This window comes from Salmo salar, chromosome ssa17, assembly GCF_905237065.1.
Source record: "Salmo salar chromosome ssa17, Ssal_v3.1, whole genome shotgun sequence".
NCBI classification, from domain to species: domain Eukaryota; kingdom Metazoa; phylum Chordata; class Actinopteri; order Salmoniformes; family Salmonidae; genus Salmo; species Salmo salar.
This window is the reverse complement of record NC_059458.1, coordinates 35381041-35408857: the sequence shown is the minus strand read 5'-3', so window position 1 is coordinate 35408857 and position 27817 is coordinate 35381041. Positions and strand designations below refer to the sequence as shown.

At 41.2% G+C, this 27817-nt stretch overlaps 2 protein-coding genes across 4 annotated transcripts in view; one reads left to right on the top strand and one right to left on the bottom strand.

The window, feature by feature from the left end:
• The window catches only part of LOC106575979 (zinc finger protein OZF), a 154439-nt gene that overhangs the window by 48599 nt on the left and 78023 nt on the right, over positions 1-27817 (top strand). The window lies entirely within an intron of this gene.
• On the bottom strand, positions 1479-18572 carry LOC106592415 (zinc finger protein 660-like). 3 transcript variants are annotated; one of them, XM_045698538.1, is made up of 5 exons: positions 18505-18572; positions 18307-18391; positions 17313-17551; positions 6759-7007; positions 1479-5895 (listed from the first exon to the last, which is right to left on the bottom strand). In XM_045698538.1, exons 2-5 carry the CDS (start codon positions 18324-18326, stop codon positions 4895-4897), a joined length of 1509 nt encoding a protein of 502 aa, XP_045554494.1. In that variant the 5' UTR covers positions 18327-18391; positions 18505-18572; the 3' UTR covers positions 1479-4894. The 3 variants fall into 3 exon arrangements, with proteins under 3 accessions (XP_045554494.1, XP_045554496.1, XP_045554495.1); XM_045698540.1 differs by lacking the exon at positions 6759-7007; XM_045698539.1 differs by lacking the exon at positions 18307-18391 and having other exon boundaries at positions 18505-18567.

Here is a 27817-nt window from a genome sequence, read left to right as displayed (position 1 = left end):
AGCTACAGACTATTTGTTAACAGGTTAATTATGTTCTGGCCCGCCGACCAGCTACAAGTGTCACGCCCTGATCTGTTTCACCTGTCCTTGTGCTTGTCTCCACCCCCCTCCAGGTGTTGCCCATCTTCCCCACTTATCCCCTGGGTATTTATACCTGTGTTTTCTGTCTGTCTGTGACAGTGTGTCTTGCTTGTTCAAGCCTACCAGCGGTTTGTGTCTCAGCGCCTGCTTTTTCCAGTCTCTCTTTTCTCGCCCTCCTGGTTTTGACCCCTGCCCGTCCTGACTCCGAGCCCGCCTGCCTGCTGTACTGTACCTTATACTGACCTCTGCCTGACCTGACCCTGCCTACCGTCCTGTACCTTGGCCCCACTACTCTGGATTATCGACCCAAGCCTACCTTGACCTGTCGTTTGCCTGCCACTGTTATAATAAACATTGTTACTTCTACACAGTCTGCACTTGGGTCTGACCTGAAACCTGATAACAAGTTAGGTAACAAATTGACTGGAGGCCAAACCTAGTTGCCAACCCCCATTGTAAATTCAATCTCCCCCTTCATCATTAAAAAGATAATTAAAACGTGTGGATATAGTGCTAAACTTGAAGGACTCATTGTCTCTGTGAATTTAAATTATGTTGTTCCCCACCAGTGACCTCAGAAGAGGAAACAACGATACAATGTAGTCCAACAACATCGCTCTCAAACAGCACAGATGTGAGATGTGTTTCACTGTAGAAGCACTTTAAGGGCATATCAGATGGTCTGCTCTGACCATAACAGTCACACAAAACATAGGGTTGGTTGGTAAAAGATTGAAATGGGTAAATAATGTACCTGTGAAAAGCTCCCCAATACCATCTGATGTATATATTTAATGTATTACATGAATGGTGAGCACAGCCCTTCCAACAATACATTTAAATAACATTTTACTGTGATTGTTTCCACCCTGCTGCATGTATTCTATGTAATCCATTTCAAATGTGTCTCCCAGTGCAGCTTTACTTCCAGGCTATTATGACACATCTGGCAGTTTCTTCTATGTTCCTAGTTCTAGTACAATAGAAAACATATGTTTTTTTGGTCACTACCATTCCACAAAAATACCATGCTATATATTTTTCATTGTACTACAATCGTACATTTTTGTGAGAGCTGTGCTTCACATCGGAGTGCTGCTGCAGGCTCTTTGCGTCTCTTAACCATGTCGGGTGGGCCGGGCACAAAGCTCAAGGCGGCTCTCCACTTCCCTCCAGTAGTTATTTAGCCTGATAACACATCACTCCTGACAGACACAAGCCAAAACTCTTGTATAAATGTAGCAGCCTATACACCTAATCATTAGTGATCTGACATGCTGTATTGCATGGAAACTGTAGGCTACTAACAACAGCAGCTACATGGCCATAGTAAGCTAGACTATGTCCGTCTGACCAGGGTAAACAAAGTGGTAATGTTGTGTATTGTATATACAGTATTTCACTTCAAACAGTTTATTTCATTGAATTATACACAAGAGAAGTGGCTGCCCAGCATAAATTCATGTACAAACATTTTTCATTACATTCTTGTCATTTAGCAGATGCTCTTATCCAGAGAGACTTACAGGACAAAAAAGGGTTAATTGCCTTGCTCAAGGGCACAATGACAGATTGGTCCTGAGCCGATTAGATGAACAGCAACCTTTCAGTTACTGGCCCAACACTCTTAACCGCTAGGCTACCTGCCGCCAGATCAATTAACTTCAATACAGTTATTCAAATACATTCATCATCAATGACTAAAATAATGAATCTAGTATTAAAATACAATTTAATAAACACAAGTAGTCGATTCATAGCCTGTTTATCATTAAACAAAAGTTGTTTAGTAATATAAAATAATCCACCCAAACTAATGCTAAAAAGTGATCATCACACCATCTTTATCTGATATACACTGTGTACAAAACATTAGAAACACCTTCCTAATATTGAGTTGCACCCCCTTTGTCCTCAGACCAGCCTCAAATCGTCAGGACTGTCCAAGGTGTTGTGTGCATTTCACAGGGATGCTGGTCCATGTTGACTCCAATGCTTCCCACAATTGTGTCAAGTTGCCTGGGAGTGGATCTACTCCGAATAGCTCGTTCCTTCTCCTCCCACAGATGCACAATTACAGTGAATTCAGTAAGCTGAATTCACTGTAATGTTCTTGGAACCATTCCTGGACAAGCATTGTGGCATAAGGCATAATCCTGCTGAAAAAAAATCATTTTGCAGATGGATACACTGCTGCCATGAATGGATGCACCTGATTGGCAATGATGTTTAGATATCCTGTGGCATTCAAACATTGGTCCCCTTGATAAAAGTTGAGCAATGTGTGCCCTGAAAACACACCCCACCCATTACACCACCAGCCTGCAATGCTGACGCATGGATGCATGCAGTGGTGTAAAGTACTTATGTAAAAATTAAGTCGTTTTTTGGGGTATCTGTACTTTACTATTTATATTTGACAACTTTTACTTTTATTTCCCAAAAATTCCTAAAGAAAATAATGTACTTTTTACTCCATACATTTTCCCTGATACCCAAAAGTACTCATTACATTTTTTAAATAATTAGCAGGATAGAAAATGGTCCAATTCACACACTTATCAAGATAACATCCCTGGTCCTCCCTACTGCCTCTGATCTGGCGGACTCACTAAACACAAATGCTTCATTTGTAAACGGTGTTAGAGTGTGCCCCCGGCTATCCGTAATATAAAAAACAACGACACAATTGTACCGTCTGGTTCACTTAAAAACCTCTTCTTATGGCTGAAATCCCGTTAACAGGATCGATTTGACAACATCCGGTGAAATGGCAGAGCGCCAAATTCCAAAAAAATTACAAGTATTTAACTTTCATACATTCACAAGTGCAATACACCAACTTAAAGCTGAACTTCTCGTTATTCTATCCACCGTGTCAGATTTCAACAAGGCTGAAATTACTGTGAAAGCAAACCATGCTATAATCTGAGGACTGCACCCCATCAAACAAATACAGACAATCATATTTCATCCCGCCAGGCGCAACACAAAACTCAGAAATAACATATAATTCATGCCTTACCTTTGACGAGCTTCTTCTGTGGCACTCCAATATGTCCTATAAAACATCCCAAATGGTCCTTTTGTTTGATTAATTCCGTTGTAAAATGTCCATTTATTTGGCACGTTTGATACAGAAAAACACCCATTCCAACTCGCGCAACATGACTACAAAATATCTCGTAAGTTACCTGTAATCTTTTTCCAAGCACCTCAAACAACTTTCCTAATACAACTTTAGGTATTTTTTAACGTAAATAATCAATAAAATTAAAGACGGGATAAACTGCGTTTAATACCGGAGGAAAACAAAGTGGAGTGTGCTTTTCAGGTCGCGTGCCTCTATCAAAAAGTACACTTCCCTCTACCCTCATTCTGAACAGGGCTACTTCTTCATTACACAAAGGAAAAAACAGTCTAAAGACTGTTGACATCCAGTGGAAGCGATAGGAACTGCAAGCAACTGCCTTAGAATTCTAGATTCACAATGAAAACCCATTGAAGAGAGAATGACCTAAAAAAAAAAAAAAATCCTGGATGGTTTGTCCTCGGGATTTCGCCTGCCAAATAAGTTATGTTATACTCACAGACATCATTCATACAGTTTTAGAAACTTCAGAGTGTTTTCTATCCAAATCTACTAATAATATGCATATCTTCGCTTCTGGGCCAGAGTAGCAGGCAGTTTACTCTGGGCACGTCAGTCATCCAAGCTACTCAATACTGCCACCCATCCATAAGAAGTTAAGGATCGTACCCTTTTTTTTACATTTTTACCTAAAATGTAACTGCCTGTAGCTCAGCACCTGAAGCAAAGACATGCATCTTTTTGATACCTTTTGAAAGGAACCAATTTGAAGTTTGTGGAAATGTGAAATTAATGTATGAGAATAACACATATCTGGTAAAAGATCATACAAACAAAAAAACCTTTTTCATCTTTGAAATGGAAGAGAAAGACCATACTTTCAGATAGGAGTCTAGGTGTAATTTAGATTTTGGCCACCAGATGGCAGCGATGTGTGCACAGTTTGACTGATGCAGTGAAGAATTACATTACTGCACTGTATCAAGTCTGCCAGGAGTTTGCCCAAATGTGCCGAATTGGTCCTTTAAGTACATAACTATAGAGAACATATAAAAATGCTATGGTAATAAAAAAAGTAAGTTTACACACTCCCAGGAATGTCATACATGATGGGCCATTAGCTTATACACTAACTTTCGGGCGGGGTGGTTGTGGAGCCAGAGACAGCAGGGGTTCAAAATGTAGAAACCAGTTCCTACATTTGAACATTGATTTTATTAAACGAAACTATGCTACATTTTATCTGTGGGACCCCCAGGATGACAAATCAGAGCAAGATTACTGAATGTAAGTACATTATTAACCTTCAGAGGTGATACGTGATACGTTTTTTTATTGTCGTGCACTCTCCTCAAACAATAGCATGGCATTTTTTCACTGTAACAGCTACTGTTAAATTGGACACTGCAGTTAGATTAACAAGAATTTAAGCTTTCTGCCCATATAAGACATGTCTATGTCCCGGAAAGTTAGCTGTTGTATTCAACGTCATTCAAGTCACATTAGCGCACGTTAGCAACAACTGTCCTGGTTTAGGGACACCCATCACGTAGAGGTTAATGGTAGTTCTCCCTCTATTCAGCTCCTAGTAATGGTAATTCTCTATTCAAATTATTCATACTTTTACTTTGATACATAAGTATATTTACAACCAAATAATTTCAGCCTTTTACACAAGTAGTATTTTACTTGGTGACTTTCACTTGAGTTACTCTTGCCACATTACGAGTGGTAAGGCTTCTCTCCTTTATGTTTACCTTGGTGTCTTTTTAACTGGCCCATTTGCGAGAAACTCTTTCCACAGTCAGAGCAGGAGTAAGGCTTCAGTCCTGTATGTATACGTTCATGTCTTTTTAAGTTGCCCAGTAGAGAGAAACTCTTTCCACAGTCAGCGCAGGAGTAAGGCTTCTCTCCTGTGTGTGTTCTCTGATGAACTTTTAGATCAGTTGATGTAATGAAGCATTTCACACATTCAGAGCAGGCATAAGTATTCACTCCTGTATGTATATGTTCATGTCTTTTTAAGTGTCCCAGTTGAGAGAAACTCTTCCCACAGTCAGAGCAGGAGTACGGCTTCTCACCTGTGTGTGTTCTCTGATGAACTTTTAGCTGAGCTGATGTGAAGCATTTCACACAGTCAGAGCAGGAGTAAGGCTTCACTACTGTATGTATAAGTTCATGTTTTTTTAAGTGGCCCAGTCGAGAGAAACTCTTTCCACAGTCAGGGCAGGAGTAAGGCTTCACTCCTGTATGTATAAGTTCATGTTTTTTTAAGAGGTCCAGTCGAGAAAAACTCTTCCCACAGTCAGAGCAGAAGCAAGGCTTCTCTCCTGTATGAATATGTTCATGTCTTTTTAAGTGGCCCAGTCGAGAGAAACTCACCCCACAATCAGAGCAGGAGTAAGGCTTTTCTCCCGTGTGTGTTCTCTGGTGAACTTTTTGCTCAGTTGATGATGTGAAGCATTTTCCGCAGTCAGAGCAGGGGTAAGTCCTCTCTCCTGTGTGCACTCTCTGATGAACTGTCAGAGCCCTTAATGTTGTGAAACTCTTCCCACAGTCAGTGCAGGAATAAAGATTTTCTCCTGTGTGTATTTTTAGGTGTATTTTTAGCTTTGATAGAAATGGGAAAATCTCCTCGCAATGTGGGCAGTGGTGAGACCTCTTAGCTCTGGGATCTTCCTGCTGTTGCTCTCTGGATGTAGAGAATGTCTCAACATGGTCTCCTGTGTGAACAGCATCAGAAGAACCAGTCAATTGGTGTGATATACATGTCATTGAAATGTATATTATGAAGCCCTTTTTACATCAGCAGTTGTCACAAAGTGCTTTACAGAAACCCAGCCTAAAATCCACAAAGAGCAAGCAATGCAGAAGCACAGTGGCCAGGAAAAACTCCCTAGAAAGCAGGATCCTTGGAAGAAAGGTAGAGAGTTACAAGGCTCAAAGAAGTGGCCAGTCCTCTTCTGGCTATACCGGGTCACATATGTATTCATATCAGTAGACTGTACAACACAAAAGGGGAATTAAACTATTCTAAAAGTGGGTAAGAGATTAAAGCTAAAAAGGGGCGTGTCATCCTCCACTCACTATCACAAGGGTTAGAAACTACACAGACTCATTTCATATCATCCTCCTCTCACTATCACAAGGGTTAGTCACTACACAGACTCATTTCATATCATCCTCCTCTCACTATCACAAGGGTTAGTCACTACACAGACTCATTTCATATCATCCTCCACTCACTATCACAAGAGTTAGTAACTACACAGACTCATTTCATATCATCCTCCACTCACTATCACAAGGGTTAGTCACTACACAGACTCATTTCATAAAACTTTAAAACACTGGCCGTTTGTCAACTTCACTTCTTTAGTCTACTCTCTGAGCACTCCAGATAACCCAGTGAATAAAACAAAATGCTGACAATACTGGTGTCAAACCATGCAAGTGTCAGTAGCATGAAATAACATCTACCTTCTCATTGAAACAGTTCATCATGAAACAGTTCTACTGCAACTTTTCATACACAGTGGGGAGTTGGAATGAACAACAAACTTAGTTAGATAGAACCTGCTCTTACCATGAGAAACAGATGTCCCAATCTTCTCCTCCTCTTCTTCATCTTTAATGTTGACATTCAGCTCCAGTGTTTGACTGCAGTCTTCCAGCTTCACTGATGCCATCTCTGGATCCTGCAGTGTAAACTGGGCTCCACTGTCACAATCAGGACCCAGTGACTGTAGGTTTGGACTCAGTGTGGAAGGAGAGAGGCAGGCTGGGATTGTCCTCACTGTTGATGTTACCGGCCTCAGACATAATTCTAGTCGTCCTGTAGTAACAATGACAAACATACAAAAAGTTATTGTCTTGACAGTTCTGGAACTTTCTTTATTCTCTAAAAATACATTTCTTCTTGTTCAATTATCTAATTCAGTACTAGACTTGGACTGAAATAGGTACCGGTACTGTTTATATTTAGGTGCAGGAGCTCCACAATACTGTTGAGCTAATATTCTATAAGAGGAACATGAGCTCAAACAGTAGATATTTGAGGTGCAGGTACTCAGCTCCGGTGAGCTCCTGTCCAAGTCAAGCACTGATCTCATTTCAATAGATCTGGTAGCTAAGCATTGACAACAAAACATTAATTCATTAAAAAGTACACGCTTTAAAATTAGTCTACACAACATAAGTGAACTTGATCTATAGTAGATTTCCCAAATTCACATAAATGCAGAAATGACAAACACTGCAACCTTGTACTTAATGTATGTTTTAGGCAGCACTATGTACTATTTTCCTGAATAACCTTGTCTTCACTCTATTATTTCAATCAAAACCAATAGTATTTCCTGTTCACACCATAGTAACATTTATAGATAAATATAGAAACAACTGAATGTCTCTGAATATTAGTACTGATAAAGTGATAATCATTACATTTAGCTCTGCACCTGCACTGAAGTTTCACTGGATTTATAAATGTGAAGCATCCGCTTAGCGTTTCCACTCACTGCCAAATCTACCAAATCTGGTAGTGAGAGGAAGCCCGCTGGCCGGCAGTGGGAGAAGATGGAACGAGATGGATTTTGGCCGACATTCTGCAAATGTTCTAATCTATGAAACATCTGATCTTAATACAGTTTTCTGTTCCCAAAACTAAAATCTGCTACGAACAGAGTGGACGAAGTTTTGTAGACTTTACCCTTTGCAAATTTTTAAAACGTTTTTCATAGGGATGTTTAGAGGGAACGCAAAGGTGAATTGAGTTATTGCACACGAGCGGTTCACAGAGGAGGAGTTCCCTAACAGAAATATGAGAAGGGCGGGGCTTAATTTCAGCTGGATTTTCCGGCACCGCTCAGTTTTGTAGTCTTTCGTTCCGGAACCCATTTGACAGGATCAGGTAGCCTACCTTCTGGCATGAAAAATGATTTCCACTGTTTGCAATGTAAAAATCCTAATAAAAGCAATCAGAGTAATTATATTTGGATTCCTCTGTAATTGTCATGCCTCCTAAAAAACGTAATGTGAAAACGTGCCTGATATTCTAATAATTTATTCATGTTGGGCCGTCCCAGGTTTATGGTTTGTGCAACATTGTAGCCTATTTAGACCAAGGCGTGGCCATTGCTGTGGTGAGAGAAGCACGCCTGTATCTCTCACAGAACTAAAATGAGATTCACTTTCTATGATCTCTCTCCCTCTCTGTGCTGTTATAGACATGAGCCAGCAACTCATCTCTCCAGCATTGCACTTCTTCATTTATTTCCTAATAGAATAATAGCTGTGGGAAGTGTGTTGAGGTTCTGCAGCACTCTGCAGTCTGTTCAGAAAGAAATGAAATAATTCCCAAAACTACACCAGGAGTATTTAGCTACAGAGGATCAATAGCTAATTTAAATAAAATAGCCTAGCTGTGGATTGTGTGTAGTCAAATCACAAGGCATGTCTACAGTCAGGAACGTGTGGCAAATCTGTCAGTGAACAGCATGCAGCCAAAACAAGCCTTTAGCAATATTTCTAATACAGTCACTGGAAAACACAGGTTGTAAAGCAAATAGATCCTGCTGAAAATAAAATACTAATCTGTCTGTATGTTAAGAAGTTATCAACTTCCATCTAGGCCTATTGAGCAAACAGCATTGTTTTACAAAGTAAAGCAAGAGAGAGATGAGCTTTTGGCCGGTGAGTGAGCTGCACATCATTGGGTGAGTCAGTGAAACTGGAAAGCTTGTTTAGGACTATAACCTCCTCCTCATATTGTACAATGTGTTTCTCCTCACACCTGGCCTAGGCTATTGATGGATTAGAGACAAGGTCGTTTTTATTGACGAAAAAGATTCTTCAAAAGTCTCCAGTCATCTAAAATGATTTATAAATGGATTTCATGCAATTCTACAAGACCACATTTTTCCTGGAGTCTAGGCTACAAAAAATGAACTCCATGTGTCTAACTTCTGTAAGCGGCTCAACACCACTGCTTCCGAGTGGTGCAGCGGTCTAAGGCACTGCATCTCAGTGCAAGAGGTAGAAAGCCCCTGGTTCGAATCCAGTCTGTATCACATCTGGCCGTGATTGGCAGTCCCATAGGGCGGCACACAATTGACCCAGCATCGTCCGAGTTTGGTACGGGTAGGCCGTCATTAGAAATAAGAATTTGTTCTTAACTGACTTGCCTAGTTAAATAAAATAAAACAATTATATTATGCCAGTACGCAAAAGCCATGATAATGCATGCAATATTATAAAGGTATTTTATTTAATATGTTCTGGTACCTCAGAACCCCCCAGGTCACCCCCCTCTTGGGCTCACTTTTGGTTCCAGCACCTCCCAATGTACACAGTAAGCACTGGAGAAGTGGGTAGCTGCTGCTGCCTCCTCCAGGACACATCTTCTTTACATAGAGTTCATCAGGCTGTTGATTGTGACATCTGGAATGTTATCCCACTCTTCAAAGGCTGTGTGAAATTCCTGGATATAGGAGGGAACTGGAACAAGCTGTCGTACACGTTGATCCAGAACATCCCAAACATGCTCAAAAACTGGGACATGTTCAACATTTTCAATTGTGTACCGAGTCATGCGACATGGGGCTGAGCATTGTCATGCTGAAACATGAGGTGATGGCGGCAGATGAATGGCAGGACAATGGGCCTCAGGATCGTGTCATGGTATCTCTGTGCATTCAAATTGCCATTGATAAAATGCAGTTGTGTTCGTTGTCTGTAGCTTATGCCTGCCCATACCATAACCTCACCATGGGGCACTCTGTTCACAACGTTGACATCAGGGATCCCCATTAGCTGCTGCCAAGGTACCTACTCAGCTACTCTTGTCCCCAGCACAAGGTGCACCTGTGTAATGATAATCATGCTATTTAATCAGCTTCTTAATATGCCACACGTGTCAGGCGGATGGATAATCTTAGCAAAGGAGAAATGCTCACTAACAGTGTTGTAAACAAATTTGTGCACAACATTTGTGAGATAAGTTTGTGTATCGGTAACATTTCTGGGATCTTTTATTTCACCTCATGAAACATGGGACCAACACTTTACATGTTGTGGTTATTTGTTAAGTGTTTACAGTATTTATTTAAAAAAAATCATACAATCTATCAATAACAAAATGTTATTAAACTAAATCAGCCTGCTTTTCTGTTCTAATCAGGTCCCTACACAGGCTGAAGAAATTCGGCTTGTCACCAAAAACACTCAAACTTTTACAGATGCACAATCGAGAGCATCCTGTATCACCCACCGCCTGTTATGGCAACTGCTCTGCCCACAACCGTGAGGCTCTCCAGAGGGTAGTGAGGTCTGCACAACGCATCACCGGGGGCAAACTACATGCCCTCCAGGACACCTACACCACCCGATGTCACAGGAAGGCCAAAAAGATCATCAAGGACAACAACCACCCGAGCCACTGCCTGTTCACCCCGCTACCATCCAGAAGGCAAGGTCAGTACAGGTGCATCAAAGCTGGGACCGAGAGACTGAAAAACAGCTTCTATCTCAAGGCCATCAGACTGTTAAACAGCCATCACCAACATAGAGGCTGCTGCCAACATACAGACTCAAATCTCAGGCCACTTTAATAATAGAAAAATTGATGTAATAAATGTATCACTAGCCACTTTAAACAATGCCACTTTATATAACGTTTACATAACCTACATTACTCATCTCATATATATATACTGTAGTCTATACCATCTACTGCATCTTGCCATCTTGATGTAATAAATGTATCACTAGCCACTTTAAACAATGCCACTTTATATAATGTTTACATACCCTACATTACCCATCTCATATGTATATACTGTACTCTATACCATCTACTGCATTTTGCCTATGTCGTTCGGCCAACACTCATTCATATATTTTTATGTACATATTCTTATTCATTCCTTAACACTTGTGTGTATAAGGTAGTTGTTGTGAAATTGTTAGGTTGGATTACTTGTTAGATATTACTGCATGGTCGGAGCTAGAAGCACAAGCATTTCTCTACACTCGCATTAACATCTGCTAACCATGTGTATGTGACAAATAACATTTTATTTGAGGCTGAGAAGGATCCTGTAAGAGCGGAACATTATCTGGCGACAGAAGTCCTTGTAGTCTTGGAGGCCCAAAAACTTCTCAGCTGCAGATATGATGTCCAGCTTCTTGGACTCCTTGTGCAGTACAATTAATAACTGTGGCTATAAATACTAAAATATCCACCTTCTTCACAATAAGTGTATCCAGATCACTTGATTGACGTACAACATTTGCAACTGGTTGTGGTGCATCCACCACCATTTCTTCTTCAGAACTGTGGCCTCTTGCTCCTAAAACTCTCTTCACCAACTCCACATAGGAGATTTGCTGTACATTCACCCTAACAGGGCACTCTGGGAATTCAGGAATATGACCCCCTCCACAGTTGCAACATTATACATTCACATACCCTTCAATAAAAACTGTCACTCTGCAAACACTTGACATGTGGCCAAACCTTTTACATCTCACGGGATAACTGACACTTCCTACCTTTACCTTTCTGTCAGAGACTCTGCATCAAAACTCTACATGACAATGTATTCTCTGTTTCCCAACGCTCTACACAGGATCCATGTCTCACCAAACGGCAAGCCTCACAGACACCTGGAATCTACCATTTCAACTGCTCCTCCTTAACACTTAAACCTAATCCCATTATCACTCCTTTCAATGCCGCCCTGTTCCAGAGAGCAAGTCGAGTCACAATTCTTGTCCCCAATCGCGAAATCCGGAGTGCCCGCTCCCTCTGGATATAAGACAAACAATAAATCATTAGGAGTCCACTCCGAGTTACCTTCCCCAATCTTGTTTCTCATGGTGTGAGAGTCCTTTAGGTGCCTTTTGGCAAACTCCAAGCTGGCTGTCATATGCCTTTTACTGAGGAGTGGCTTCCATCTGGCCACTCTACCATATAGGCCTGATTGGTAGAGTGCTGCAGAGATTGTTGTCCTCCTGGAAGGCTCTCCCATTGCCACAGAGGAACTCTGGAGCTCTGTCAGAGTGACCATTGGGTTCATGGTCACCTCCCTGACCAAGGCTCTTGGAGGATTTTCGATCATATCCTTGGACTAAAATGATTGACACTCAAATGCAAGCCTAACACCATGTGCAAAGGGCCTTTGGGTAATGTAGCACATATTCAATGGTTTCTCTTTTCACTGTCAACTGTGTTAATTTTCAGCAAACTTAACATGTGTAAATATTTGTATGAACATAACAAGATTCAACAATTGAGACATAAGCTGAACAAGTTCCACAGACATGTGACTAACAGAAATGGAATGATTAAACCCCTTCCCTGAACAAAGGGGGGGGGGGCAAAATCAAGTCAGTATCTAGTATGGCCACCAGCTGCATTAAACTTAGAGACCCCTTAACACTCGGATCCCGTTAACGGGATTGATTTTGACAACAGCCAGTGAAAAATCAAAGCGCCAAATTCAAAACAACAAAAATGTCATAATTCAGATTTCTCACACATACAAGTATTATACACCATTTTAAAGATAAGATTCTCCTTAATCTAACCACATTGTCCGATTTCAAAAAGGCTTTACGGTGAAAGCAAAACATTAGATTATGTTAGGACACCACCTAAACAAGAAAAGCCACACAGCCATTTTCCCAGCAAGGAGAGACGTCACAAAAAACAGAAATACAGCTAAAATTAAGCACTAACCTTTGATGATCTTCATCAGATGGCACTCATAGGACTTCATGTTACACAATACATGTATGTTTTGCTCGATAAAGTTCATATTTATATCCAAAAACCCCATTTTACATTGGTGCGTAATGTTCAGAAATGTTTTCCCTCCAAACCTTCCGGTGAATGAGCACAATGAGCACACATATTACAGAAATACTCATCATAAACTTTGATCAATATACAAGTGTTATGCACAGAATTATTGATGCACTTCTCCTAAATGCAACCGCTTTGTCAGATTTCAAAAAAGGTTCACGGCGAAAGCACAATTTGCAATAATCTGAGTACAGCCTAGAAGACACCAACAACAAGCAAACAGGAACCCGCCATCTTGGAGTCAATAAAACTAAGAAATTACATTATAAATATTCACTTACCTTTGATTATCTTCATCAGAATGCACTCCCAGGAATCCCAGCTCCACAATAAATGTTCGATAAAGTTTATCTTTATGTCCAAATACATCCATTTTGTTCGCGCGTTAGGTTCACTATCCAAATCCACAACGCGCGTGCTTACTTAGTCCAGACGAAAAGTCAAAAAAGTTATACTACAATTTGTAGAAACATGTCAAACGATGTATAGAATCAATCTTTAGGTTGTTTTTAACATATATCTTTAATAAAATTCCAACCGGGCCTATCTGTTCTCTTTAGGAATGAATATGAACTCAGCTCGCTCCCAAGCCTCTGCGCGTGACTGAACCCATGCCTTATAATGGGACACCTACTTCCTTGGGCTGTTATTCCCTTCAAATTCACCATAGAATCCTCAAACAAGGTTCTAAAGACTGTTGCATCTAGTGGAAGCTTTAGGAAGTGCAAAATGAACCCTAAGTCACTGTATACTGTAAAGGCAATCACTTGAAAAAACTACAACCTCAGATTTCCCATTTCCTGGGTGGATTTTTCTCAAGTTCTTGCCTGCCATATGAGTTCTGTTATACTCAACGACATCATTCAAACAGTTTTAGAAACTTCCGAGTGTTTTCGATCCAAATCTACTAATAATTTGCATATCCTACCTCCTGGGCCCGAGTAGCAGGCAGTTTAATTTGGCTGTGAAAATTCTGCCCCCTATCCCTTAAGTACTGCAGTGCATCTCCTCCTCATGGACTGCACCAGATTTGCCAGTTCTTGCTGTGAGATGTTACCCCACTCTTCCACCAAGGCACCTGCAAGTTCCCAGACATTTCTGGGGGGGAAGGCCCTAGCCCTCACCCTCCAATCCAACAGGTCCCAGACTTGCTCGATAGGATTGAGATCCAGGCTCGTCGCGGGGCAGAACACTGACATTCCTATCTTGCAGGAAATCACACACAGGATGAGCAGCAACACCAACATTTCAGGGTCCCTGCTCATCTGCGTGAACGTGCCTTAGGCATGCTGCAAGGAGGCATGAGGACTGCAGATGTGGCCAGGGCAATAAATTGCAATGTCCGTACTGTGAGACGCCTAAGACAGCGCTACAGGGAGAAAGGACGGACAGCTGACCGTCCTCGCAGTGGCAGATCACGTGTAACAACACCTGCACAGGATCGGTAAATCCGAACATCACACCTGCGGGACAGGTACAGGATGGCAACAACAACTGCCCGAGTTACACCAGGAATGCACAATCCCTCCATCAGTGCTCAAACTGTCTGCAATAGGCTGAGAGAGGCTGGACTGAGGGCTTGTAGGCCTGTTGTAAGGCAGGTCCTCACCAGACATCACCAGCAACAACTTCACCTATGGGCACAAACCCACCACCGCTGGACCAGACAAGACGGGCAAAAAATGCTCTTCACTGACAAGTCGTGGTTTTGTCTCACCAGGGGTGATGGTCGGATTCGCGTTTATCGCCGAAGGAATGAGCGTTACACCGAGGCCTGACTCTGGAGCGGGATCGATTTGGAGGTGGAGAGTCCGTCATGGTCTGGGGCGGTGTGTCACAGCATCATCGCATTCTTATCGGCACACTCAACAGCCTTGGTTTCTCAAACGACTGCCTCGCCTGGTTCACCAACAACTTCTCAGATAGAGTTCAGTGTGTCAAATCAGAGGGCCTGTTGTCCGGACCTCTGGCAGTCTATGGGGGTACCACAGGGTTCAATTTTCGGGCAAACTCATTTCTCTGTATATATATCAATGATGTAGCTCTTGCTGCTGGTGATTCTCTGATCCACCTCTACGCAGACGACACCATTCTGTATACGTCTGGCCCTTCTTTGGACACTTAACTTCTCTAGGGCCAGTGTGACGATTTCGTCCCACCTACGTAACAGCCAGTGGAATCCCGTGGCGCGTTATTCAAATACCTTAGAAATGCTATTACTTCAATTTCTCAAACATATGACTATTTTACACCATTTTAAAGACAAGACTCTCGTTAATCTAACCACACTGTCCGATTTCAAAAAGGCTTTACAACGAAAGCAAAACATTAGATTATGTCAGCAGAGTACCCAGCCAGAAATAATCAGACACCCATTTTTCAAGCTAGCATATAATGTCACATAAACCCAAACCACAGCTAAATGCAGCACTAACCTTTGATGATCTTCATCAGATGACAATCTTAGGACATTATGTTATACAATACATGCATGTTTTGTTCAATTAAGTTCATATTTATATCAAAAACCAGCTTTTTACATTAGCATGTGACGTTCAGAACTAGCATACCCCCGCAAACTTCAGGTGAATTTACTAAATTACTCACGATAAACGTTCACAAAAAACATAACAATTATTTTAAGAATTATAGATACAGAACTCCTCTATGCACTCGCTATGTCCGATTTTAAAATAGCTTTTCGGTGAAAGCACATTTTGCAATATTCTAAGTAGATAGCCCGGCATCACAGGGCTAGCTATTTAGACACCTACCAAGTTTAGCCCTCACCAAAGTCAGATTTACTGTAAGAAAAATGTTATTACCTTTGCTGTTCTTTGTCAGAATGCACTCCCAGGACTTCTACTTCAATAACAAATGTTGGTTTGGTTCAAAATAATCCATAGTTATATCCAAATAGCGGCGTTTTGTTAGTGCGTTCAAGACACTATCCGAAAGGGTAAAGAAGGGTGACGCGCCCGACGCGTTTCGTGACAAAAAAATTCTAAATATTCCATTACCGTACTGCGAAGCATGTCAACCGCTGTTTAAAATCAATTTTTATGCCATTTTTCTCGTAATAAAGCGATAATATTCCGACCGGGAATCTGTGTTTTAGTACAAAGAGAGAGAAAATAAAAACATGGGGTCGCCTCGTGCACGCGCCTCAGTCTCATTGTCCTCTGATAGACCACTTACCAAAGGCGCTAATGTTTTTCAGCCTGGGGATGGAATTACATCATTCAGCTTTTTCCCGGGTTCTGAGAGCCTATGGGAGCCGTAGGAAGTGTCACGTTACAGCAAAGATCCTCAGTTTTCAATAAAGAGAGTCAAGAAGAACAAGAACTTGTCAGACAGGCCACTTCCTGTACAGAATCTTCTCAGGTTTTTGCCTGCCATATGAGTTCTGTTATACTCACAGACACCATTCAAACAGTTTTAGAAACTTTAGGGTGTTTTCTATCCAAAGCCAATAATTATATGCATATTCTAGTTTCTGGGCAGTAGTAATAACCAGATTAAATCGGGTACGTTTTTTATCCGGCCGTGTAAATACTGCCCCCTAGCCCTAACAGGTTAACAAACCTCCAGATGAGCTTCAATGCCATACAACACTCCTTCCGTGGCCTCCAACTGCTCTTAAATGCTAGTAAAACTAAATGCATGCTCTTCAACCGATCGCTGCCCGCACACGCCCGCCCGCCTAGCATCACTACTCTGGACGTTCTGACTTAGAATATGTGGACAACTACAATTACCTAGGTGTCTGGTTAGACTGTAAACTCTCCTTCCAGACTCACATTAAGCATCTCCAATCCAAAATGAAATCTAGAATCGGCTTCCTATTTCGCAACAAAGCATCCTTCACTCATGCTGCCAAACATACCCTTGTAAAACTGACTATCCTACTGATCCTTGACTTCTATCACACCAGTGTTAATGCTAAATTGTAATTACTTCGCCACTATGGCCTATTTATTGCCTTACCTCCCTAATCTTACTACATTTGCACAGACTGCATATAGATTTTTCTATTGTGTTATTGACTACGTTTGTTTATCCTATGTGTAACTCTGTGTTGTTGTTTTTGGTGCACTGCTTTGCTTTATCCTGGCCAGGTCGCAGTTGGAAATGAGAACTTGTTCTCAACTGGCCTACCTGGTTAAATAAAGGTGAAATAAAATAAATAAAAACAGTCCTACAGCAACTTTTCATGCACAGTGGGAAGTTGGAATGAAAACACAAACTTAGTTAGATAGAACATGCTCTTACCATGAGAAACAGATTCCCCAATCTTCTCCTCCTCCTCTTCATCTTTAATGTTGACATTCAGCTCCAGTGTTTGACTGCAGTCTTCCAGCTTCACTGATGCCATCTCTGGATCCTGCAGTACAAACTGGGTCCCACTGTCACAATCAGGACCTAGTGACTGTAGGTTTGGACTCAATGTGGAAGGAGAGAGGCAGGCTGGGTTTGTCCTCACTGTTGATGTTACCGGCCTCACACTTAATCTGAGTCAGCCAGTAGCAATAAAGAGAAACGGACTCAAAAGTTAGTGCCAGAACTGTCAAGAATTTCTTTACTCTCTAAAAATATGTTTATATACTGGTGCATGAGCTCCACAATACTGTTGAGCTAATATTCTATAAGAGGAACATGAGCTCAAACAGTAGACATTTGAGGTGCAGGTACTCAGCTCCGGTGAGCTCCTGTCCAAGTCAAGCATTGATCTCATTTCAATAGATCTGGTAGCTAAGCATTGACAACAAAACATTAATTCATTCACATGAGACAAAGTATACACTTTAAATTAGGCTACACAACTCTAAATGCACTTAATCTATAGTAGATTTCCTGAATTCACAAAATGCCTCAAAAAACAGTTAGTACAAGGTTGCAGTATGTTTTAGGCAGCACTATGTACTATTTTCCTGAATAACCTTGTCTTCACTGTATTATTCCAATTAAAAACCAATAGTATTTCCGTTCACACCATATTAACATGTATAGATAGACAGAAACAACAGAATGTCTTTGAATATTAGTACAAATGTAGAAAACTGATAATCATTACATTTTGCTTCAAAACAGTAGTGCAGCCGTAAAATTGTCTCTCTGCTGCACCCTCACTGCCTGCACTGAAGTACGTTGATGCAGACCGAGGGGGAACCGCCATTTTACCATCTCGTGAATTTTACACAAAACCAAAAACGACATGTAAAACGAACCCAGAAATCTTAAATAAATTGATTATTAATTAAATTACCTTGACGAAATGATATACATCCACTCAGACTAATACAAAGTCTCTACGTGACTTGTAAAAAAGTGATCACGTTCACTCATGCTGTCTGAAACAAAAATAGCACATAAAACCTTTATCAAACGTGATAATACCTTGACGTATGTGTTACCTAGCATGTTATGACATGTTCTTTCGATATTATAACGTGCTATTACATACCAGTAGTAATACATTTGAAATGGACACAGAAGTTGTTGTCTCGACTCCACAATTATGGCATATCCTTTATTCTGAAGAATGATGCGCGCCTGCGCGGAACTGCCTTCTCCTCACTACCAGTTTCTAAACCCAGAGACGTAACAACGCGAGACTTCAGAGAACGCCTGTGAAGCAGACCAAGACGGGGTTTGAGAAGTCAATGAGAGAAGTGAACAATTCTGATACTTTTGCGGTGGCTAATGGGGATCCTAATAAATACCAAAAAGATTCCGTCGGCACACACTTGAAACATGGACATTATTTATCAATGTCATAACTGCAGTGGTTTATTCACAATAGCTCTCACTGCGTATCGTACATATCGCAGATTCACATGAGTAGCCAGACCCTCTTCACTCTTCCAACGAAACTCCAGATATAACATTTTATCGGTGCCCTGCTCCGAAAAACAATGCTCTCTCCTTCTGCTCTTCTGAGACGCATGAAATCAAATCAAAACCACTACTGGTCACTCTGACTGACTCAACCTTTGCTCATGCCTCCTTTACCATCTTCCTGACCTCAAATTATCTCCCAAAAATAGATAATTGTTGATGAATCGCGCTCCAAAAGAAACCGATGCTCTTTACAACTTTTGGTCTGTTTGCGTCTGTTTGTCTCCGTCTTCCATTCATTCTTACCAACTTTACTCAACTGGGAGCCATAAGACTCGAACAGCACTTCCACTTCGCTATATGTCCTACCTAAAACCAGACACACCCCGCTACGGACTAACTCCTGCATGTAGAATCCTGCATTGAATAAAGCCAACAACTACAGGTTAAAGGGGAATTTCACGCTGGTTTTGCCATGGCATCAGTGGCGACGTTCATCATAGACTTTATTTCGCCCAAAATTGTCCGCCTGTTTTGATCCAAATATAGCCGAAGGTCAGCCTGATCAGCTTGTACTCATTGAAATGCATGATACACGAATACAATATTGCATATAGTATAAGTTTGATTATTTTTCTGATATACACAACATAATGAAATATATTGATTTAAAATAAAATAAAAAACGAATAGCTTGTTAGATGTTCTGATATAGACAGAATGACAAATTACCTGTAATTTCAAATCATTCGTTTACAATATCACAACGGAATTTATTACAATGTATAACCGTCATGCCTCAAAACTGGGAGAAGCAGAAAGAGCGAGTCATTCACCCGACATTTGTTCCTCAAGACGGGTAACAACAACACGTGGATAATTGTAAATTCAACATTTCTGAAAACGTTTGTAATCTGATAAGGTTGTTATATTAATGATCAGTTTCTGTCGCAAACTATTATTTTCTCTAGGCTAACGTTAGCAACTCCGCTTGGAGACTTGCATGCTAGCTAGCTAACATTAACACTAAATCAGTTGTTAGTTATTAGATATTGTACATCCCACTTCTGAGACCAATGTAATGAAACAGCAAGGAGCACGTTTCGAACCCTCGACATTCAAGCCCGAAGTCCGGCGCGCTATAGACTGTGCCGCAAAAGCATGCTCAAACGGCAGAGTCGATTTCCGCGCTTATAAACCCAGGGTCGTTACAATATTAAGGCGGGAAAGCAGGGTTAACATATTTGATGGTTTTACTAACTGTTAGCTAGCTTACTGTATCGGTCTAGCTAACTACGGTTAGCTATGTTTTCTGGTAACCGGTGTGGAGTCATTGTTTTTTGACAGAACATTTTTTTAAATTAACTAGAGTCTGTTGATGATCAGTTACTTGAGAAGGAGACCAAGTCAAGACGCTGGACCGGGTGGATTCAGTTTATAGTAAGGCAGTTTATTATGAGACAAAGATATTTGGCAAAGCGTGCACGGACTCCTTCGTTTAGCTCATAGGGAACTAGCAGAAGAGAGCCCCGAAACATAGTGTGCATCTAATTTATACAATGAAATGACAGTGTGTTGACGTTGAGTCTAGTAGGTCCGCTCTCCTGACTGGTCGATGAGTGGAGGGACGGTCCATTCTCCAGGTGGTGTCGACTTCCCATTGGCCCTTGGCAGTGTCCTTTGTCCTCGGAGTCCAACACACCTAAGTGTGTGTGTTTCTGGTAAGTCGTGTCTGGGTGGTTGCGATATTCATGGAATGTTGTTTTTTACACCAGTGGTCAGTTCGTGTGGCTAGGGCGCTTTCATGTCTTGACATTTTTGTGTGAGTTCTTAAGTCAGCCATCTGTCCTCTGGGTGTGGTCGTGATTGGTATCACTTGGTTGCTCAATATGTCTCTGGAATTTTGTTGTGTGCTGTTGTGAAACATGTTGTTCAAATGCCCTCCTTATATATCATTAGGTAAAACGTTAGATTATCTTTATTACAAATCCCCCTCTTCACGTCTGCAAGACGTGACAAAGAAAAAGGGAAACAGGCTTGCTCGGCGGTAGGTACTTGTCGTCTCATTGATCTGAACTTTGACTCGGTCCGTAGCTCACCATCTGCTCCGTTATCCATCTCTCTAGAGTTCTGGTGATTAAACCTCTTGCACACGGGACCAAACAACAACCACGCAACCCAAACACACTCATACAGGTGAAAGCAGCCCATAATACAGTTCTTGTAACACTTTTCCAATTCCCAAACATGAGCTGTGTTATCAGAAATGTACGTACAGCAATGAACCTAATCATTCTACCTACACCATCCTCTTTGCCCGTAACCTATCGAGAGTCAGTCTATTTTACCAGGTCATGAGGGAGGTGGCGGATAATTGGTCAGAGAACCTCTTTACTGCATCCCCTGTTTCATTCATGAATCTCTGTTGATTAAAAGATGTCATTAATTCAATCCACATTATTATTTATTGTCAACTACCAACATAATGTAGTGTTAAAGCCTTCACATATTTGATTCATAACTTTGTATTCATCTGGAACCTCCCTGAGGATGCCAATAGCATCCATCTAGACAAAGCTAATCCCATCCTGATCAAAACTCCTCCTGTACCTTCTTTAGCCTCCTACAACTGGTCTCTGATAGTTAATTCGAACTGGTTGGACCAATAACCCCAGGGCGCAAGTTCCTAACCACCCTTTTTGGTAATTCCTGTCGTATGCGTCCTTTGCTGGTACTAGCCCACCCTTCATCAGTTGTAGGTGCTATGAGGTTAAACATTTTCTCCTGTGCTTTCAAACCTAAGTCAGTCATATTAACAATTACCTTTCCAGCCATTATAATCATCTTAATTCTCGGTGCCATTCTTGTATCTATAACACTGGTGCTCATCAGGAATTTAGGTGAACCGAGGTGGGTTGGCTGAGTACTTCAATCTGGCCAACCCATATTCCTGTACAGTTGTCTGCTTCCCGAGAAAATTGTTTAATGTTTACCTTAAATTCTACATCTTGATCTTCTTTGATTCCTTATTCTGTACGTCACTCATCAGTGTATTATATAGTTTATCTTTTACTTCTTCTCAATGACAACGGTAACCTATGTTTAGTACCAGTAGGTGGTGGATCTGAATATATCAGAAAGATTAGACTATGATGCAGCTCAGAGTTTGTACTCTTCCCAAAAACGTCAACCCTCTCCTGCCCTTAGTCTCTCTGCTTGGTACCACCCCATACTCACACCTCTAGGAGCACACACAGTGATGAACGGTCGGGATAGGAAATCTTCGTTAAGGAGGTAACCCCCGGACCTTATTGGTTCTCGGTTCTTCTCCTAACTCTGTGTGTGATCATCAGTGCTCATATGTGTACATACCTTTTTGCAGTGGGTAACGTGGACCCAAGTGACTCTCTCAGCTTTTCTAATGGCAAAGGCAGTGGTTTAACAGAACCTGGTATGGGCCTTCCCAACGGGACTGCTTCCAGTTTTTTCTCCTCAGGGACTGGATCCACACCCAGTCTCCTAGTTGGATTGAGTGAATCACCTTCTCTTGTAATTCACCTGTTGGACACAAAATCTTGGACATACGGGTTTGGTTAACAAACAGTCTTCTCATGTGCTCTGCTAGTATTTCTTCACTTCTATGTCTACCTGTTCTGGTATCTCTAACTCTGGCATTCTATAGGCTCTACCTAATTAGGTAAAATGTCATCCATCATTTAAAGAGATAGATCCCAGTATCAACACTAGGGATAATATCTTGTCCTCATTTTTTAGTTACCATAGTCTTGTCCACCAAGTAAGTTGGGAACACTTCTACCCATTTGCTATGCTTATCTGTTATTTTTAAACACCCCTTCTATTTCCAACCCATCAAGGTCTCAGCAGTGCAGGGGAGTACTAAATGTCTCATGGTCTTATTACATAGCTACTTAAATTTATCTCGATACCCTCAATAATCCTGGATTCCCTACAGATGTCATATATTCCTGTCCTGTTGGCTTAGAATATATCCTAATGCTTGACATAAGTCTACCATTTAAAACTTATTTAACAACAAAATATAATATTACTATTATATTAATTCCAGTCTTGTTGTGTTAAATCTCTTCCACTAAATACAACCACAGCTGACTTCCTAAGGAAAAATAAACTTATCTAGATAATGTAAAAAGTACCCCTACTTATCAAACGATATTCACGTAACATAATCAGATCAAAATGACTAATCTGAACTACTCCCCAAAGAAAAATTATTGTACCCTTTTCGTCATTTTGTCTTCTCATTGGTTCAAATTATCAATTGTGTCTAAGAACTTTAACTCCATCATAATTATCAGTTCTCCAAATTTCCTTAAAGTTAGTATCCCAAATGACCTTAAATTCACCATCCAATGGCTTTTCATTGCGGCTGATCAGACCACAAAAGGAAAAGTCACCAGTGGGGTCAAAAAGTCATACCCCCTTTTCAGAACCGTTTGTTCTTTCTTACTACATTAGACAAATGAAAGCTAATAACCTTATCTACATTTTGTATCTCAAGTTCCCAGAACATTCCCTATCAAAAGAATTTCACGTGTTTAATTAAAACTCAGAAAACAAAACTTTAAAATGCCATGTGTGTCTACCCCTTTAAGATATCCTGTCCCTAGGAATTTTTCCCCAAAGAGCTAAGCGCTCCATATTCCATAAAATAACCACTTGGTCAGCATTTCCTCATACTACACCGATTCAGAAACCTAAAAGTTAACTACAAACAAAACCTAAAAATGCTTATACTTCCATTGTACTCCCCCCAATCATTAGTTTTAGACTTAATTGAACATGCGCTACCCTTGGATGCAATACTGTACTTCAATCTATGAAACCCCATTTTTTAACGTATTATTCAACCAATTTGACCCAAGATTGCTTAAAACGTTAAAACCCCTTCAGTTTGTCTGCAAACCGACCCTTTCTGTTTGTTAGGAATACCCTGCCATTATACACAACTGTGTTTAATGTGCACCTTCCCAGTTAATATAAAATTAACTCCACCTGTAATTCACTTTAATGACTTGACATTTTTCCACGTAATGGAAACAGAGTATAATGTTTAAATACATAAAATTCCTTTTCTAATTCACTGGTGTTACCTAAACATTCAAACCAAGAATCAATAACCAGCTTCACATTTATGAAATATCCAAGACTTTAAAAGTAACATGTAAATCGCCATACTTATAAAAATAACATCATTCAACTCTTTCTCTGTATGCCATTTCCAGCAACAGACAACGTATTATATCAAAATTCCCTCGCTATTATTTTCTAATTAGTTAGCCTTTCAATTTAAACTAATCAAGCTATCAAAACGTTACATTTATATCTTAAACAAACGCTAGCAACTGTATCTCTCCAGGCAAAACATATCTTCTTACATTTTAGTCCCATGGTGCATGGGCTGGGATCCGAACCCGGGCCTCCCGCGTGGCAGGCGTGAAAGCTAAACTATTCGAATGCATACTCGGGTTCAGTGTCTTCCAGCTGAAGCAAAGGAAACATTAGGCCCCTATCAGCCTGACCAGGGTCAATAGCGGTGGTGATCAGCCTAGTAGTGTACACTCACAAAAATAACAAACAGGGGAGCTGATATCCCCAGCCTCTCCCAGGGAGGGAGGTACCCCGACCCTGGGCGTGGTGCCTTAGGTCGTGGAAACGGAAGCCATTGTCCCATTTTCCCCAACTAAGGTTTCAGTGGTTGGAATCAAATTTATGTAGGGCGCGCAAATCGGCCCTGGTTTCAGTCAAAGTTCTGGAAGGGGTTGGGGCTGGAGTGCAATGTGTAAGGTGGTGCCAAGGTGCTCCTGATTTACCTTTGACCTGGACAGAGTGTGAAATAACTTCCTTCACTTCGTACGGCCCAGTCCACCTGGGTTCCAGCCACTTTCTCTTGTGGACCTTGACCCTCACCCAGTCCCCAACTTTTACCTTCAGTGGTGGCGAGTCTCCCAACAGCTCCCCCTCTTTGACCTTGCGGATCTGTGTGGAGAGAGCTGCAGAAAGTTCCGTCAGTTTTCTCACATACAGACATTACAATTTGTTGTACATCAAGGGCGGGCATATGACCTCCCTCCCTTGGTGGACCAGGCATATTCAAACCTGCACATACCTTAGCTATTTAGCCTTAAGGGTTTGAGTGGCGCGTTCCACGAGGCCCTGAGATTGGGGCCTGCACACCTACCCAAATTTGTGTACAATCCCGAATCTCTCCTCCACTTGTCTCAGGTGCTTGTTACTGATTTGCAGCCACTTTATGACTGACTTGGCATCCTCTCGTGCCGTTGGTATTGCTCTGGTATTACTGTTACCCACCCAACAAACCTGTCTTTCACTCCCACCAGGTACCCCCTTTCCACTCGCCACGTTATCTGGGCCCCTGACGGTGTCTTCCTTTTCTCTGTTTTTGGTCCCTTCCTTCTTAAACATGTGGTTCCTGTTTCTGTCCTTTTCACTTTCTATTCCCTTCTCAACTGCTTCCTTCAAACCTTCCTCCATCACTACCTTATTGCTTTATAATGTTCCTTTCCCCCGCTCTATCCTGTATCTTCTGATCTAAATATTCGCTAAATTTAAGTTTGGTTGGTGGAATGGTTGCCATTTTATTACCCACACTAATGTCCCTCTATCTTTGTATACTTAGCCCGTCGTTGGTCAAAACCAGCGATGTATTCACGGTGCTGACACATACTTATTTCTGGTGCCCCACCCTCGTAGACAAAGTGCCGGAAATTATAATTTAATTTAATGAACTGCCTATAACACAGAAGCAGAATAATAACCACTTCAACCCTTATTAAGACAGTTGTTAATTGTATTGTTGAAATATCCCAGGACAATACCAACAGCACGGCGGCTGACCACAATTCACTCAATAATTCTTAACAATTATACAAATAAAATTACATTGAATGTAAGGAAACCTGTGAAACGCTCAATCAGTTCTATAATATTTCCAAATTATCCGACTGTATATTGGCGCTCCTAACTGATGACTACTTCAGTTGTCCCAATCTCACGGATATTTCCAGGTTAATTTACATGCACCCGACTGTGTATTGGCGCTCCAGACTGAGAGTCACTTCAGTCTGTCCCAATTTCACGGAATGCACAATCCCAATGTATCTGACTGTATATTTATGTCTCCAACTAAACGCCACTTCAGCCGGACAAAAACTCACAGATACATGTTGCCAATCCCAGTTTGCTGACGCTACTTGAGTAGTTATACCGATCCCAATACAATTGACGCTACTCGGTTGTCAATCCCAGTTATCCTGACGCGACTCGACTATTTCTACCCAATCCCAGACTTACTGACGCTACTTAGTTAGTTATACCGATCCCAATGTGATCAATCCCAGTTCTGACGCTACCTAGTCAACCTTTACTTGACCAGTCCCAGGTACACTGACGCGACTTGATCACAATTCAGGCATAAAACACCAAATATCCTTGTACTCAGCCTTGACATTTGATTATACACTTTCATGCAATATTAACAGTAATTCATACTCACGCCCAGTACTACTGATCAAAATTTGGATAAAGACTATAATACAATATGCAGATTTTGTTTTAACAGGCTCTGCTTACCTTTTTTTTAAGTCGAGCTCGTTGATCAGTTTCCCGGGGCAAGTAGAATCGCCGATGACTCCTGCGGACAGATCACCCGTCCTTACGAGATTGTCCCGGACTTGTCTCCTCTCACATCAACCATTAATGGACCGAATTCAGGAGTTTGAAACCATCCTCTGCTACCAAGTTTTGTTGATGATCAGTTACTTGAGAAGGAGACCAAGTCAAGACGCTGGACCAGGTGGATTCAGTTTATAGTAAGGCAGTTTATTATGATACAAAGATATTTGGCAAAGCGTGCACGGACTCCTTCGTTTAGCTCATAGGGAACTAGCAGAAGAGAGCCCCGAAACATAGTGTGCATCTAATTTATACAATGAAATGACAGTGTGTTGACGTTGAGTCTAGTAGGTCCGCTCTCCTGACTGGTCGATGAGTGGAGGGACGGTCCATTCTCCAGGTGGTGTCGACTTCCCATTGGCCCTTGGCAGTGTCCTTTGTCCTCGCAGTCCAACACACCTAAGTGTGTGTGTGTGTGTGTGTGTGTATTTCTGGTAATTCGTGTCTGGGTGCTTGCGATATTCATGGAATGTTGTTCTTTACACCAGTGGTCAGTTCGTGTGGCTAGGGCGCTTTCATGTCTTGACATGTTTGTGTGAGTGCTTAAGTCAGCCATCTGTCCTCTGGGTGTGGTCGTGATTGGTATCACTTGGTTGCTCAATATGTCTCTGGAATTTTGTTGTGTGCTGTTGTGAAACATGTTGTGCAAATGCCCTCCTTATATATCATTAGGTAAAACATTAGATTATCTTTATTACAAGTCCTACATCAACGTTACTCTCTGGATACCTACCGTGAAGCTGGTTGGCTTGCTAACTAACTGTAGTATGGGTTAGCTATCTAGCTAGCTAGCTAAGAACGTTAGCTCACAGGAGAGAGGGCGTTAATATGTTACAAATAAGACAGGAGAATGAGGAGTGCAAAATATATTGACCAAAATTAACTAGCTAAGAAGCCTGTCAAACTGTAGTTCAAACTTGCTCTCAGTGTATTCATTACTACAGTTTGTTTACAATTTACCTTTTTGAAAAAAAAAATTTAAATTAAAAAGAGTGAAGATTATAATTATACATCCACAACTGATCAAGACCAGAGCTGTTTCCCCATGAATAATGCCAGTAAGTGGATTGTTCCATGAAATGTGCCTTTTGATTCTCTGATACTTTATGTATAAGTGATGCACAAATTCAAAAGGCACCTATTTTGTGGAACGACTCAAAATGTACTACAAAATTGAAACTTGTATTAAAGTTAAACGCTGATCC